This window comes from Nematolebias whitei, chromosome 19 (genome assembly GCF_014905685.2).
Source record: "Nematolebias whitei isolate Nwh7 chromosome 19, NemWhi1, whole genome shotgun sequence".
NCBI lineage: Eukaryota > Metazoa > Chordata > Actinopteri > Cyprinodontiformes > Rivulidae > Nematolebias > Nematolebias whitei.
Window position 1 is genome coordinate 31,101,437 of NC_056516.1, and position 12,039 is coordinate 31,113,475.

The 12,039-nt window shown below is 39.9% G+C and overlaps 2 protein-coding genes across 3 annotated transcripts; both read left to right on the forward strand.

The window, feature by feature from the left end:
• Nucleotides 1–2,960: 2,960 nt before the first annotated feature.
• Nucleotides 2,961–7,036, forward strand: exosc7 (exosome component 7). Its single transcript, XM_037692806.1, has 8 exons — nt 2,961–3,052; nt 3,197–3,298; nt 3,466–3,560; nt 4,328–4,490; nt 4,794–4,864; nt 4,952–5,075; nt 5,145–5,300; nt 6,932–7,036. The coding sequence occupies exons 1-8, from the start codon at nt 2,996–2,998 to the stop codon at nt 7,034–7,036; spliced, it is 873 nt and encodes a 290-aa protein (XP_037548734.1). The 5' UTR covers nt 2,961–2,995.
• A 1,633-nt stretch (nt 7,037–8,669) lies between these two features.
• On the forward strand, nt 8,670–10,827 carry clec3bb (C-type lectin domain family 3, member Bb). 2 transcript variants are annotated; one of them, XM_037692904.1, is made up of 3 exons: nt 8,670–8,772; nt 8,880–8,978; nt 10,364–10,827. In XM_037692904.1, the coding sequence occupies exons 1-3, from the start codon at nt 8,670–8,672 to the stop codon at nt 10,768–10,770; spliced, it is 609 nt and encodes a 202-aa protein (XP_037548832.1). In that variant the 3' UTR covers nt 10,771–10,827. The 2 variants fall into 2 exon arrangements, with proteins under 2 accessions (XP_037548832.1, XP_037548833.1); XM_037692905.1 differs by having other exon boundaries at nt 8,670–8,766.
• Nucleotides 10,828–12,039: the final 1,212 nt, after the last annotated feature.

Below are 12,039 nucleotides of genomic sequence, written 5' to 3' on the forward strand. Positions count from 1 at the left end.
GGGGCATATTTTTGATGTGTTCGAGGTCAGATCCTTGCGGTTACACAGCCAGACTCGATGACGTTCTGTGGTGAGCTCCTCAGTTTCTGGTCCTTCATATTTCCTTATTTTTGGGATTGAGTGAAAACTGCGCTTTGTAGCTACCTGGTTGTGACATCCTCTAACCCAACACAAAGTAACCATCGCAATTAAATATGAATTAAAATTAAACTATCTGCAGCTAGAGCCTGCTTCAAAAAGGGATCCATGATTAGTTGTAACAATAGACTTAAAGAAACATTTATTTTAGATGTTAAAACAATACACTAAAATATTGTAGGCTATTTTAGTTTTTACAAATTTAAAATGAAATATTGTCACACGGACGTCGCCATGTTGTTCACATTGCAATGCATTCTGGGTAAATGACATATGCTAGGTCCTGTAGACGTTGAAATCGATGTAGAACTCACAAGGAGTAATGAAGAAGGGTAAAACATCTTGATGTTCAGTGGCCTGTCTGTATAAATGTGGTCTATTTTTATTGGATAACATACATCTGCCCACTGTACTGCTGCCTCTGATGTGCTGACAACGGTTTGTTTCAGCATTTGTAACTGAAGACGACTGTAATAAAGATTGTTATTAATACACATACAGATTTTCCATCTTAAAATTGTGAAATAATATTAACAATAATAATAAATTAAACATGAAGCTGAAGTTGGCTTCCGATTAGGAAATGGCTAAAGGGTGATTCCACCTAATTTTTCACTACCATGAGCGTCTTTAATCTGTTCTAGTTAAAGACAAATACTTAACCTGGACTAGATTATTCTACACTAATAAAATAATTAAAACCTAGTCTGTGTTTTGTCAAACTTTTATCTCTATAAAGAGCGATTTCAAAACTTTTTGAATAATTTGATCAGATTTAAAAGTCAAAATAGGCAAGTGTGTGTTTGTGTGCGGGTTAGGGGTCTCCACAATAAAACTAGTCTCAGTCTAAAACATAAAAAAAATGCAAAACTTTAAAATTTGTAAACATTACTGAACAGTTTTTTAATTTTAGAGATTTGAACATCTCTCTATTTCTGCTCTCAGTTGCACAAGAAGCTCCTCTCACTGCAACAAGACATTTTGAATCATATGAAATGTTTTCTTCCTTTTTTTGATACATGATCATTTTGGTCACTTAATCTAGAACAGATAAAAGACACTTAAGATAGTGGAAAATTAGGTGGAATCGCCCTTTAGCCATTTCCAAAATCGGAAGCAAACTGCAGCTTCGTAAATGAAACGATGAACACATATCGCTGGTCGGACTGTGTGATCCAGTGAGTAGATGACGTGCTCCATCTCTAGTGTCAGGTCTGGTAGCACCTGTATAGGCTCTGGTCTTTGGTCTAGTGTCAGATCTGTTATTTTACATTCGGTACCAGCGGCAGTGCTAGAGCTTCCAGCGTTGCCTGTCTTATTTTCCCAGCATCTTTCGCTCGCTCGCTGGCGGCGGGGTTTAGGCGCTTTGTGGTTAAAATTGTCAGCACGGCATTTAATTTTGGCTTTCGCGGGCAACGACCACCTGTCAGCTTCTTCAACATTTTCTGGAGAAGTGCTGAGAGCACAAACAAGGGTCCTTCGGAAGTTTCATTCTTTTGACAGCTTTTTCCCATTGCACTCTTTTTTTTTTTTTTTTTTTCAAGCGGTGCGCACCCACCTCACTATTTCCACCTTTTTCTGTTTTGAAATTACAGCCAACAGTTACGCAGTGTGGCATTATCTAAATTTATAAACTCAATATAAAAACAAGTCGGTTGATGTTAGCGTTCCCGTGTTTACTCTGTACATTCCAGTAAAGAATGGACCTAACGTGTCATCAACCCAGCATGCATTGCTCAGGTGAAAAAATGTCAGCCTCCATGGGTGAAAAATATAACAAAAGATGTAACGTTTTTGAAGTAATTATGAGTTTTTACATATCACGAACAGCTATTTTTAAGTTAATAGGAAAAATACAACATTTAGGCCATCATGTTCAACTAATCATGGAGGAAACGCGGGATACGCCCACAACTCCGGGTGCGGGTGGCAATCATGCGCAGTAATGTCCACATGTGAAATGTGTTCAGACACTTCATGGTCATGACACATTTTTGTTTATAATATTTTAAAAAATCTTCAGCACTATCCTCCCTCCATTTACCCCAATCATTCCAGCGAAATCTAGATGGCATCGCTCCTCGTCTGATCCGGGTTCTTCCACTGGCTGTTGAATTTAGATCTTCTGGGGCAAAGTGCAAACTGCATACATGGGTGCTCCCACGGAGGATTTTAAAAGTTGGCCCTTCATCTCTCCTGATCGCTCTCACCCAACGGGCACGCATTTCTTTGTCCACAGGAAAATCGTGGAAACTCAAATATGGTGTTTTTTGTTTATTGTTGGAACAACATGGCACACTGCAATGACAACGACTTGTTGACTGTGCCATGCTTGTTAGGTGAGCTGCTGCTGAGAAAGATGGACACAAGAAGAAAGCAAAAAGAGAAATCATGAATCACATCAGAATATAGCAATGGTTTGACACGTAGTTCTTAATTCAATATTTAAAATGCTATTCTAAACAACAGTGTTGGAAGATGTCAGAGATTTTACATTAATAAACGTTTTAATGTTGCAGCACTGACATGCAGCAGTGTAGAGTTTAGCTACCTGTTGCTGCTAGCTAGCTTACTTTCCAATCGGAGGCTGTTTTCTTACACAGTTACATAACACGTAAATACTGTTTTTATTAACCTTACCTTGCGCTATATCTTGTAATTAACCTCTATAAATAAAGGTTCAATGAATGAAATTCCGTGAATTTTGCGGACAGTTCTCCACTGCACCCGGAGGTAATGATACGCTGCAACCAGTCAAAACGGAAGTTGCCTGACGTAATTGTGAAACGGGCCTATCGGAGCGAAGACGTAAAAAAAAGCGTAGAAGAAGAGTGTCACGGTGCCTGTTTTTGACAGTATGGCAACGGTACAAGTGAGCGAAGCAGAAAAAGTCTACATCTTACACGGCATAAGGGTGAGATTTTAGCTTTTAACTTAATATTGGAGTGATATTATTGTGACAGATGTTATTATGGAATAAAATTATTGCGACAGACGTTAAAACTAAGCTAGCTTTAAGCTAACGAGCTAACATCTGGTGTTTGGTTATCGTGATCAGGATGATTTGCGGGTGGATGGAAGAGGCTGTGAGGACTACAGACACATGGAAATAGAGACAGATGTGGTGTCCAACACAGACGGATCAGCTAAAGTCACTTTGGTAATAAAATCAGCAAAGTTTCAGCTCCATCATGTATCCTTAATGTAAACAGGAGAGCTGTAAACTTCATTTCAACCTACACATACAATGTACCTGTACATCCAAGGTTATCTAAACATTACTGTGTTTTAGTAGCATTTAAAGTTGTCTTCTGTTTGTCCTCCCAGGGGGACACAGCAGTTCTTGTTGGGATCAAGGCTGAAATTGGCAAACCGAGGCCAATGATACCAAACGAGGGATACCTGGAGTTCTTTGTTGATTGGTTGGTGGACAGTTTGAGTTTAACCACATATATTTATTTTGAATAAATCTTTAATAAGTACAAAATGTAAATGCACCAACAGCTCATACAGATTGCTTTGGCTCACTTATTTCCTCTTTAATCCATGGGAAACAACATTCAGTATTTAAGACATAAAACTGCATCGGTTTAAAGTATTTAAATTTTTCATTGCATTACTTTTGAATGTTCAAAAAGTCTCTCGTGAAGTTGTAAACAAAGAGTTGCTATAAACCTTTCATGAAAGAAAGCATTTCAAAGACTAGACTTTTCTTCTATTATCGTAACAAATTAAAACGGTTTCATGAAAAGTTGATGCAAAGTGTCTAGAACAGAACACAGCTGATAAATGTTAGCCGTTTACTGTTGATCTTATGTTCATCATTTACTCTGCAGGACCAAAGTTTTGGATTTGTGCAGCTTATACTATCTAGTAATGCAGATGGCAAACTGTGGACTATTTATGTTTATAAATACAAATTTATGTAGTTTAGCTAATGTCATTCTTATTTTAAAGCTTAAACATCGTGTGTGTAATTGAAAATAAACATTAAATGTTTGATTTCACAGAACATGTGTGCAAAAGTTTAAGGTAAAGGACTGAGAAATCAAAACTCACAACACTGTTGGTGAATGTTCTGCCACTAGGTGGTGGTGTTGTCACCATATCATGAACATCCACCTCCAACAAATCACTATAAAGACTCGTCTTGTTTCACAGAACTGTTTTGTTGTTTTTTTGTTACCAGTTCGGCCAACGCAACTCCTGAGTTCGAGGGCAGAGGAGGTGAAGAGCTGGGCACAGAGCTGAGCAACACGCTCTACAAAGCTTTCAACAAGGACAGTTTGGACCTGAAGAGCCTCTGTATCAGTCCTGGAGAGCACTGCTGGGTGCTCTACGTAGACGTGCTGGTAAGAGGGAACGTTCGCTTCTTGATAAACATAAAATAACTCAGTTGGTGGTGCTGGGTGGGCCGGCCTGCCCTCTGTCTGTACAAACCAGAACAAGTTTCCTTTCATTATGTTGGAGTTCCTGCTTTTTTTAATTGGTGACCAACGACAAAAATCTTGTCAGAAAATCTGTTTTTTAGAAGGTTATTCGTGTATTCTATCTTAAATATTTTCTGAATGCATGTTATAGCTGTTTTGTTGCTTTTATACAGTGTTTTAGTTAAAAATTTTAAGATCACATCTCGCATTGCGTTTCCTTCTCAGCTTCTTCAGTGTGATGGAAACTTGTACGACGCCATGTCCGTAGCCATCAAGGCGGCTCTCTTCAACACAAAGTGAGGATTGTTTTGAGTTTTTATTGTCCTGTTTGAGTTAAATTTACTTCTTTTTTTTTAATTAAAAAGTGATCACCTCACCAACAGAATCCCCAAAGTGAACATATCCACGGATGATGAAGGAGGAAAAGAGATTGAGCTGTCTGACGACCCGTTCGACTGCATGAGGCTCGATGTGAAAAACGTTCCCTGCATCGTGACTTTGTGCAAGGTGAGTTCTCTGCTTGTGTTCACAGGTTGACTGTTCTCACGTGGATAATAAACACCGTGTTGTGTGCAGGTTGGACACAGACACGTGGTGGACGCAACGCTGCAAGAGAAGACCTGCTCTGTGGCGAGCCTCATCATCTCCGTCACTCACAAAGGAGCGGTCACCTGCGCGAGGAAGGTGGGCGGAGGCAGCCTGGATCCAGAGAGCGTCTTTGAGATGACGGAGGTGAGAGCAGCCGGACCAGCTGGGCTCCTTATCACATAAATTAACATACTAAGGTTTTGTTTAAAGGTCTTATTTTAAAAAACACACATTTAGTTCAGAACACTGCAGCTCGTCTTTTAACGGCAACAAAAAAGCGGGATCATATCTTCCCAGTGCTCACTTCCTTTCATTGACTCCCAGTTAATTTTAGAATTGAGTTAAAAAAAAAATTATGATCTATAGGCTATGAATAGACCGGCTCCTGCATCCCTAACTGACCTCCTTATGTGCGCTCTGGATCCCTTGGCTCTAACGATCATTTACTTTGAGTTGTTGTGAGGTTCAGCTTGGTCCACAGAGGAGATCAGGTTTTTTTCAGTTGTAGCTGTGGAATCAGCTGCCAGTTGTCATAGAGTTGATGTTTTTCTAGTTTTATTTTTGCTGTTTCATATTTTGTTTGTTTAGATCAGATTACAAAAGGGGGCCAAAATTAAAACCTTTTTCAAACTTGAGGGCCAATTTCAAAAACTACATTAACTCAAATCAGATACCCAGCATATGTTCTTGGTCACAAGTTCCTCAACAAGAGTTTGATTGGTCTCATTTGATGTTCTCTGTTGTGCTTATGACATCATAATCAAAGATTACTGAAAAAATTCAATATATAGACGTATTTTATGTTTCACATATCATCTTGAGGGCCAGATAAGATGTCAACGAGGGCCATATTTGGCCCCCGGGCCTTGAGTTTGACACATACAGTTTGGATGGTCTCTTGTGTTCAGTGTCATTTTTCACTATTTAATGTTTAGAGTGCAGCACTTAACCCAGCAAATTATTTTAAAATTTAATTTAACCCTTCGTTAGAAAAGCTAAATACAGTAGTCCCTCGCTACTTTGCGGTTCGTTCATCGCAGACTTTTTCTATCGCGGTTTTTCAAAGTAAGATTGGACACGACACACAATTGGCTGATTGATGGATGAGCCGCACGATCGGCATGGATTATTTATTTTTAATTATTTAGCACCTGCTACGACTTTGTACAGCCCATACTGCAGGATAAACTTCCTCCTGCAGCTGATCTCTGTGCAGAGCGGATAGGTGGGCGTGGCAAAGAGCTCTTGCAGGTGCCAAAGAGCAGCAGAGGCAGAGAGCTTATATATATATATATATATATATATATATATATATATATATATATATATATATATATATAATTACTATTCCTACTTCACGGTGTTTCACTTATCGCGGGGCTTCAGGGTACAGTTCCCCTGTGATAAACGAGGACCTACTGTATTTTTGAAATCGCAACACGTTTTACTCAAATATTCACAGTAATATAAACATTTTTGTGGCACTATTTTGATTTCGACTACTTGTATCATTTTATTTCAGTTGAATTTAAAAGACGGCATTAAACATTAAAAAAAAAATTCTAACATTTGAAAAAAAACATATCGCCCATTGTCTTCCCAGCCACTTTTAGACTCCGATCATTGTACAAAGACAAAGTTTTCACCTTTTTGGTTAAGAGTTTTAATAATTCTCTGTCTTGTCTACAAGACAAACTTGTGTATTTTGTAGAAAAAGCGAATGTTTTAATGTAACTGCACGTCGACCCAGCAGCTGTTTATTTGTGTGTCTGCAGGCGGGGAAGCGCGTTGGGAAAGCTCTTCACGCTCCGCTCATGCAGCTGCTGCAGCAGGAAGAAGGTCTGGGCATAAAGAGACACAAAGTCGGCTTTCTTGGTTAAAATCTGCTCTTTCTACCGTTTGTATTTATGTACTTTTTAAAAAAATAAAATGTCTTATTCGTACAAGTTTGGTTGTCTTTTGTAGATAGCTGAGGGAATTCGCTAAATGAGGACTATGTTCAGGTTTAACTCAACGTTCGGAGTATTTTCTTCCACACCTGTTTTCATAGATAAATAAAACAACGTGATGCTAAACCCCAGACTTGACCCCAGAGCTGAACTGGATCCACGTGAGTCTGGTGTGACATTAAAGCGCTGATTACGGCTTCTTTGCATAGTTTTGTGTTCGCCACGTGTCAGCAGGGACTGAGTGCAGAGGGAGTCTGACAGAAGGTCTGGATCTGTTCCACTTTCCCCTCAGACTGTTGCAGGGCATCTGCACAAGCTGGGAGCGCACTGGTCCAAAACAAACTTTTATGCATGGCTATTTTATTTAAAAAAAATAAAAGCTTTTTATGTAGCTAACGCTCATCCTATATCACAAAAATGTTGAAAAAGCTAGGAACTTGTGTGAAATGTTAATTAAAGCTGAATGCAATGAAACAAAACGTCAAATGTTTTAATACTTTTTTTTACATTTCTTAGAAAAGGGTCATTTTGAACTTTATGGTAGCAACGTTTCCTTCAGCTGGGACGGGGGCTGTAAAAGTGCTTTCCAAATAAACATCTGGAGGAGAACTTTACATCTGGCTGGGTTATATGGCAACAGGACTGAGAATTCCCTTTAGAAGTAAAAATGGGTAGAGGTTCAGCAGTCTAAAAAACTGCATGTAAAAATGGTGGAACAACTTCAAAATGTTTCCCAACAGTAAATAAAGACCGACTATCTGAACATCTACGAAATGAAACGATTTCAAGAGTCTGGAGAAACCGCTGCAGTCAAGGCTGAAGGTCTCTACGGGCCATCGGGGGGGGGGCGCTACATTAAACCCATGTAAAAGTCCAACAGAACAGGCGGGTCTTTTGTCTACGTTTAAGTGTCCCGAGTTGTGGACTCCTCACACGTTGCACGTGGTACATGAGGTGGAATGAAATTGTGTACTTGAGGTCCCAGTTACACCCAAAAATAGCAAAAATATAAAGTATTTTAAAAAGAAGAAACCGTATACAAGGATTTAAGATATACGCCAAACAGTAATACGGTGTATTAAACAGCGGCCTGAACATGAGTATGATTACAGCAACTCTCAGATCCTCCGGCAGATGTTCGGCTCGGTGAAACAGCTAAAAGAGGAACCAGAGGATCTGCGGGGTCGTCCTGGTCCATAAACTGGAGCTCTGCAGTGGAAAGCCTTAAAAACAATAAAAATCCCTCAGGCAGCCTAACGACTAACGTCTCTGGTCTTCAACGTTTATGGCAGAAACAGTTTAATAAAGAGGTCCACAGTTGATGCAACAGACGGGTGTTTTTATTTCTGCAGAGGCGTTATGTAACGGCTTCTCTGCACCTGCTCTGCACGCTCGACCTCCACGTGAAACGTCTGGAGCCAGAAGAGACGCTTCCCTCAAGGCTCCTGAGGTCGGCCTGTTGTTTTCAGTACTTCTCCTGCGTGCAGAGGCACGAGAGGGCGGGTGTGAGGGAGATAAATTGCGAGCGTCCACGTCGGAGCAGCTTCATTCAGCTCGGTGCACCATGGAGATCAGAAGAGTTTGTGTCCTGCTGGGCCTCCTGCTGCTCACAGACTTCTCGTTCCAGCAGAACCCACTGAAGAAGAAGCCGCTGAAGAAAGGTAGAAGTTTCTTACAGGAGGAATGCAAACAAGACATGGAAAACATAAAAAGAGATTCACTAATTCTTTGAACCTTCAAGGTGACGATTCTGAACGTTTGTGTTTGAGATCAGATGCGACGAAGGACGCTGCGGTGGCAGATCTGCAGAAACAGATCCATGACATAGTCCAGGAGCTGAACCTGCTGAAGGAACAGCAAGCTCTGCAGACAGGTGAACTTCAGCTACAGCTTGGTTGTTGTTATAAAGGGTGGATTTATGAATGCTCAGCCGAATCAAACCCTTATATCAGCTTTAATAATAAAACACTAACATTTAAAGTTAACAACACAAGCTGAACTTCATTTCACATCGGTTAAGTTTTAACTTTAAACAGATCATTTGTTTCTTAATGCTGACATCTTTTTTTAAAAAATGGTTGCAGGAAACAAAATAATTAGTGAGATTTTTATTTATTTTTTTGTTAACTCAGAGGAGGTGTAAAGACTTTAATGTTGTGCTGGTTGTGTTACTTTGAAAATTCAGGACACAAAGAATGAAATGGGAATGACACATGAAAGAAATGAGACAATTCTGGACCGGAAAATGTTCGTCTGAACCAAACAGCTGTTTTGTACAGAAGAGGATTATTTAAGGCCACGGTGCAATTTTGTTTCTTCCTTAATTCTGAGGAGAAAAAAAAGTCAGAATTCTGAGATTAAAGTCAGAATACTGTAGATTTAAGTTTTTCTGAGATTATTACCAGATACAGTATTCTGAGTTTAAAGTCAAAATTCTGAGATTAAAGATAAAATTTCAAAAAAAGTCAAAAGTCTGAGATTAAACTCACAATGCTGTAGATTTAAGATTTTCTGAGATTGTTACCATATACGAGTTTAAAGTCAAAATTCTGAGATTAAAGTCAGAATTCTGAGTTTAAAGTCAAAATACTATAAATTTAAGTTTTTCTGAGATTATTACCAGATACAGTATTCTGAGTTTAAAGTCAAAATTCTGAGATTAAAGTCAGAATCCTGGGATTAAAGTCAGAATCCTGGGATTAAATTCAGAATACCGTAGATTTAAGATTTTCTGAGATAATTACCATATACAGTATTCTTAGTTTAAAGTCGAATTCTGAAGAAAACAAACAGAATTCTGAGAGTCAGAATTTCAGAATTCAGATTTTTGTTTTCTTCTCAGAATTAAAGAAAAAATTGCACCATGGCCCTAATCATCTTCCGTAGTTTTGCCTTTTATTGTTCCCAGAGAACTCTTCCAGGTTCAAGGTGACGGTCATTCGCATCACGTGTGGTACATGAGGTGGAATGAAATTGTGTACTCGAGGTCCCAGTTACACCCAAAAGTAGCAACAATAGAATGTACCTGTATATAAAAAGAAACAGTAGAAAAGGATTGGTTGAAGATATATGCTAAACATTAATAATACGATGTATTAAACAGCAGCCTGAACATGAGTTTGTTGTGAGCAGAGGGGTGTGAAATCAGCAGCATGGATAATCAGCAGCATGGATAATCAGCAGCATGGATAATCAGCAGCATAGATAAAGTGTCAACACAAGTCTTTCTGTCCTGATCCTCTCATTTCCTCTCGTCAGTCTGTTTGAAAGGCGTAAAGATCCACAGCAAGTGTTACCTGGCCGACCCTGTGAAGAAACGGTACCACGCTGCCAGCGAGGACTGCAACGCCCTGGGAGGGGTCCTCGGGGCCCCCACATCCAGCGCCGAGAACGACCAGCTCAGAGATTACATCCGTCAGAGCATCGGCCCCGACGAGCAGGTCTGGCTGGGCGTCAACGACATGACGACCGAGGGTGCCTGGACGGACCAGACCGGCTTCAGCATCACCTACAAAAACTGGGACACGTCCAACCACAGGGCCCCGCAGCCGGACGGGGGCAAGTCCCAGAACTGCGCCGTCCTGTCCGGGGCCTCGCAGGGGACGTGGTTTGACGAGAGCTGCCGTGAAGAGAGGCCCTCGTTCTGTCAGTTTAACATCGTTTAACACAGAAAACAAAGAACCCAGTCAGACTCCTCCTGCCCAACGACCCGAAGCTCAATGAAACCAGAACCACACGCTCAGTTACACAAAAGGTTTTTATTTTTGACAAAAGTGATGTGCTGGTATGTCATTTGCAGCAGCCCCTGTGGTAAAAACATGTGGAACTAACTCCAGTCCACAAACAAACAAAACAAATAGTAAAAGACATTGACATTTGGTCAGCGCAGGTGAGAATAAAGAGTGCAGGTAAACCCACGAGTGCAGGTGCAGGCACCTTTCACAAACGCCACATCAGGTTGTAATGTTCCACTTCTTGATTCAGTCAGATTCCCTTTTTGAGAACCTCTGGTTTAAACATCAGCTTTGAACAAAACTCACAAAAAAAAAAAAAAAGTCCTGAGTTTTTTTTTTTTTTTTAATGAACCTCATTTTTCCACTTTTCTTGTATTACTCTAAAGCGGAGCTATTCAACTGAACTGCTCAGGGGCCGCACATCCAGCAGTTATTCTCATTAATAAGTTTGTTTTACAGTTTAAAATCTAGTTTTATTTAAATATGAACCCATTGGTGGGCTGATTTGGCCCATGGGCCACCAGTTGAATAGCCCTGAAAGTATCTACTCTGATGTAACCTGTAAAAATACTTTTAATAAAGTAAATATTCTGCCCTGGTGTTCGTTTCATGACTGAGCTCAGATGGAAGCAGCTGCCGTTGTCTGAAGCGGTCAAAGCTCTAAAATCAAAAAGAGAAACCCTGCAGACGTGTGATCGTTATGTAATCCTGGCGTGTGAAGTTGTTTTCCCAGCCTGCGGTTCTTCTGCACCGTCAATCTTCCTGGTTCTTGTGGCTCGAGCTCCTGTGGTTGAAATCCTTCTCACGGTCCAGAAGGAAAAGGTCGACGTCTCGGCTCAGAACGGAAAATTAACCTTCGTTGCTTTGAGATGTAAAGGCAGGAGGCAAGCTGAGTTAAATATGTCCCCTCTGACTTTATTGGAAAAAAAAAAAAAAAAAAAAAACGAACACTAAAATTGTATTTACATTTAAAAAAACAACACAAATATAGTATATAAAAACAGCATTATTAGCAGATTTGATAAAGTTTCCAGCTCAGAAAACTGAAAACTTCATGAAACAAATTAAACACAACAGAAATATTTTGGTGTTCTTGTTTTTGTCTTGTGGGTTCAGCCAACAATCATGTTCGGACAGAAACAGCAATGACTTCACGCGGCACATCTTAAAAACAAGATTTACCAAAACAACATGTAAAAA

Coding starts and splice junctions, on each gene's coding strand:
- exosc7 (XM_037692806.1), top strand. CDS start 2,996: ATGGCAACGGTACAAGTGAGCGAAGCAGAAAAAGTCTACATCTTACAC. Junction 4,491..4,793: donor TGCTCTACGTAGACGTGCTG/GTAAGAGGGAAC, acceptor TTTCCTTCTCAG/CTTCTTCAGTGTGATGGAAA. Junction 5,076..5,144: donor GCATCGTGACTTTGTGCAAG/GTGAGTTCTCTG, acceptor TGTTGTGTGCAG/GTTGGACACAGACACGTGGT.
- clec3bb (XM_037692904.1), top strand. CDS start 8,670: ATGGAGATCAGAAGAGTTTGTGTCCTGCTGGGCCTCCTGCTGCTCACA. Junction 8,773..8,879: donor GCCGCTGAAGAAAGGTAGAA/GTTTCTTACAGG, acceptor GTTTGAGATCAG/ATGCGACGAAGGACGCTGCG. Junction 8,979..10,363: donor ACAGCAAGCTCTGCAGACAG/GTGAACTTCAGC, acceptor TCCTCTCGTCAG/TCTGTTTGAAAGGCGTAAAG.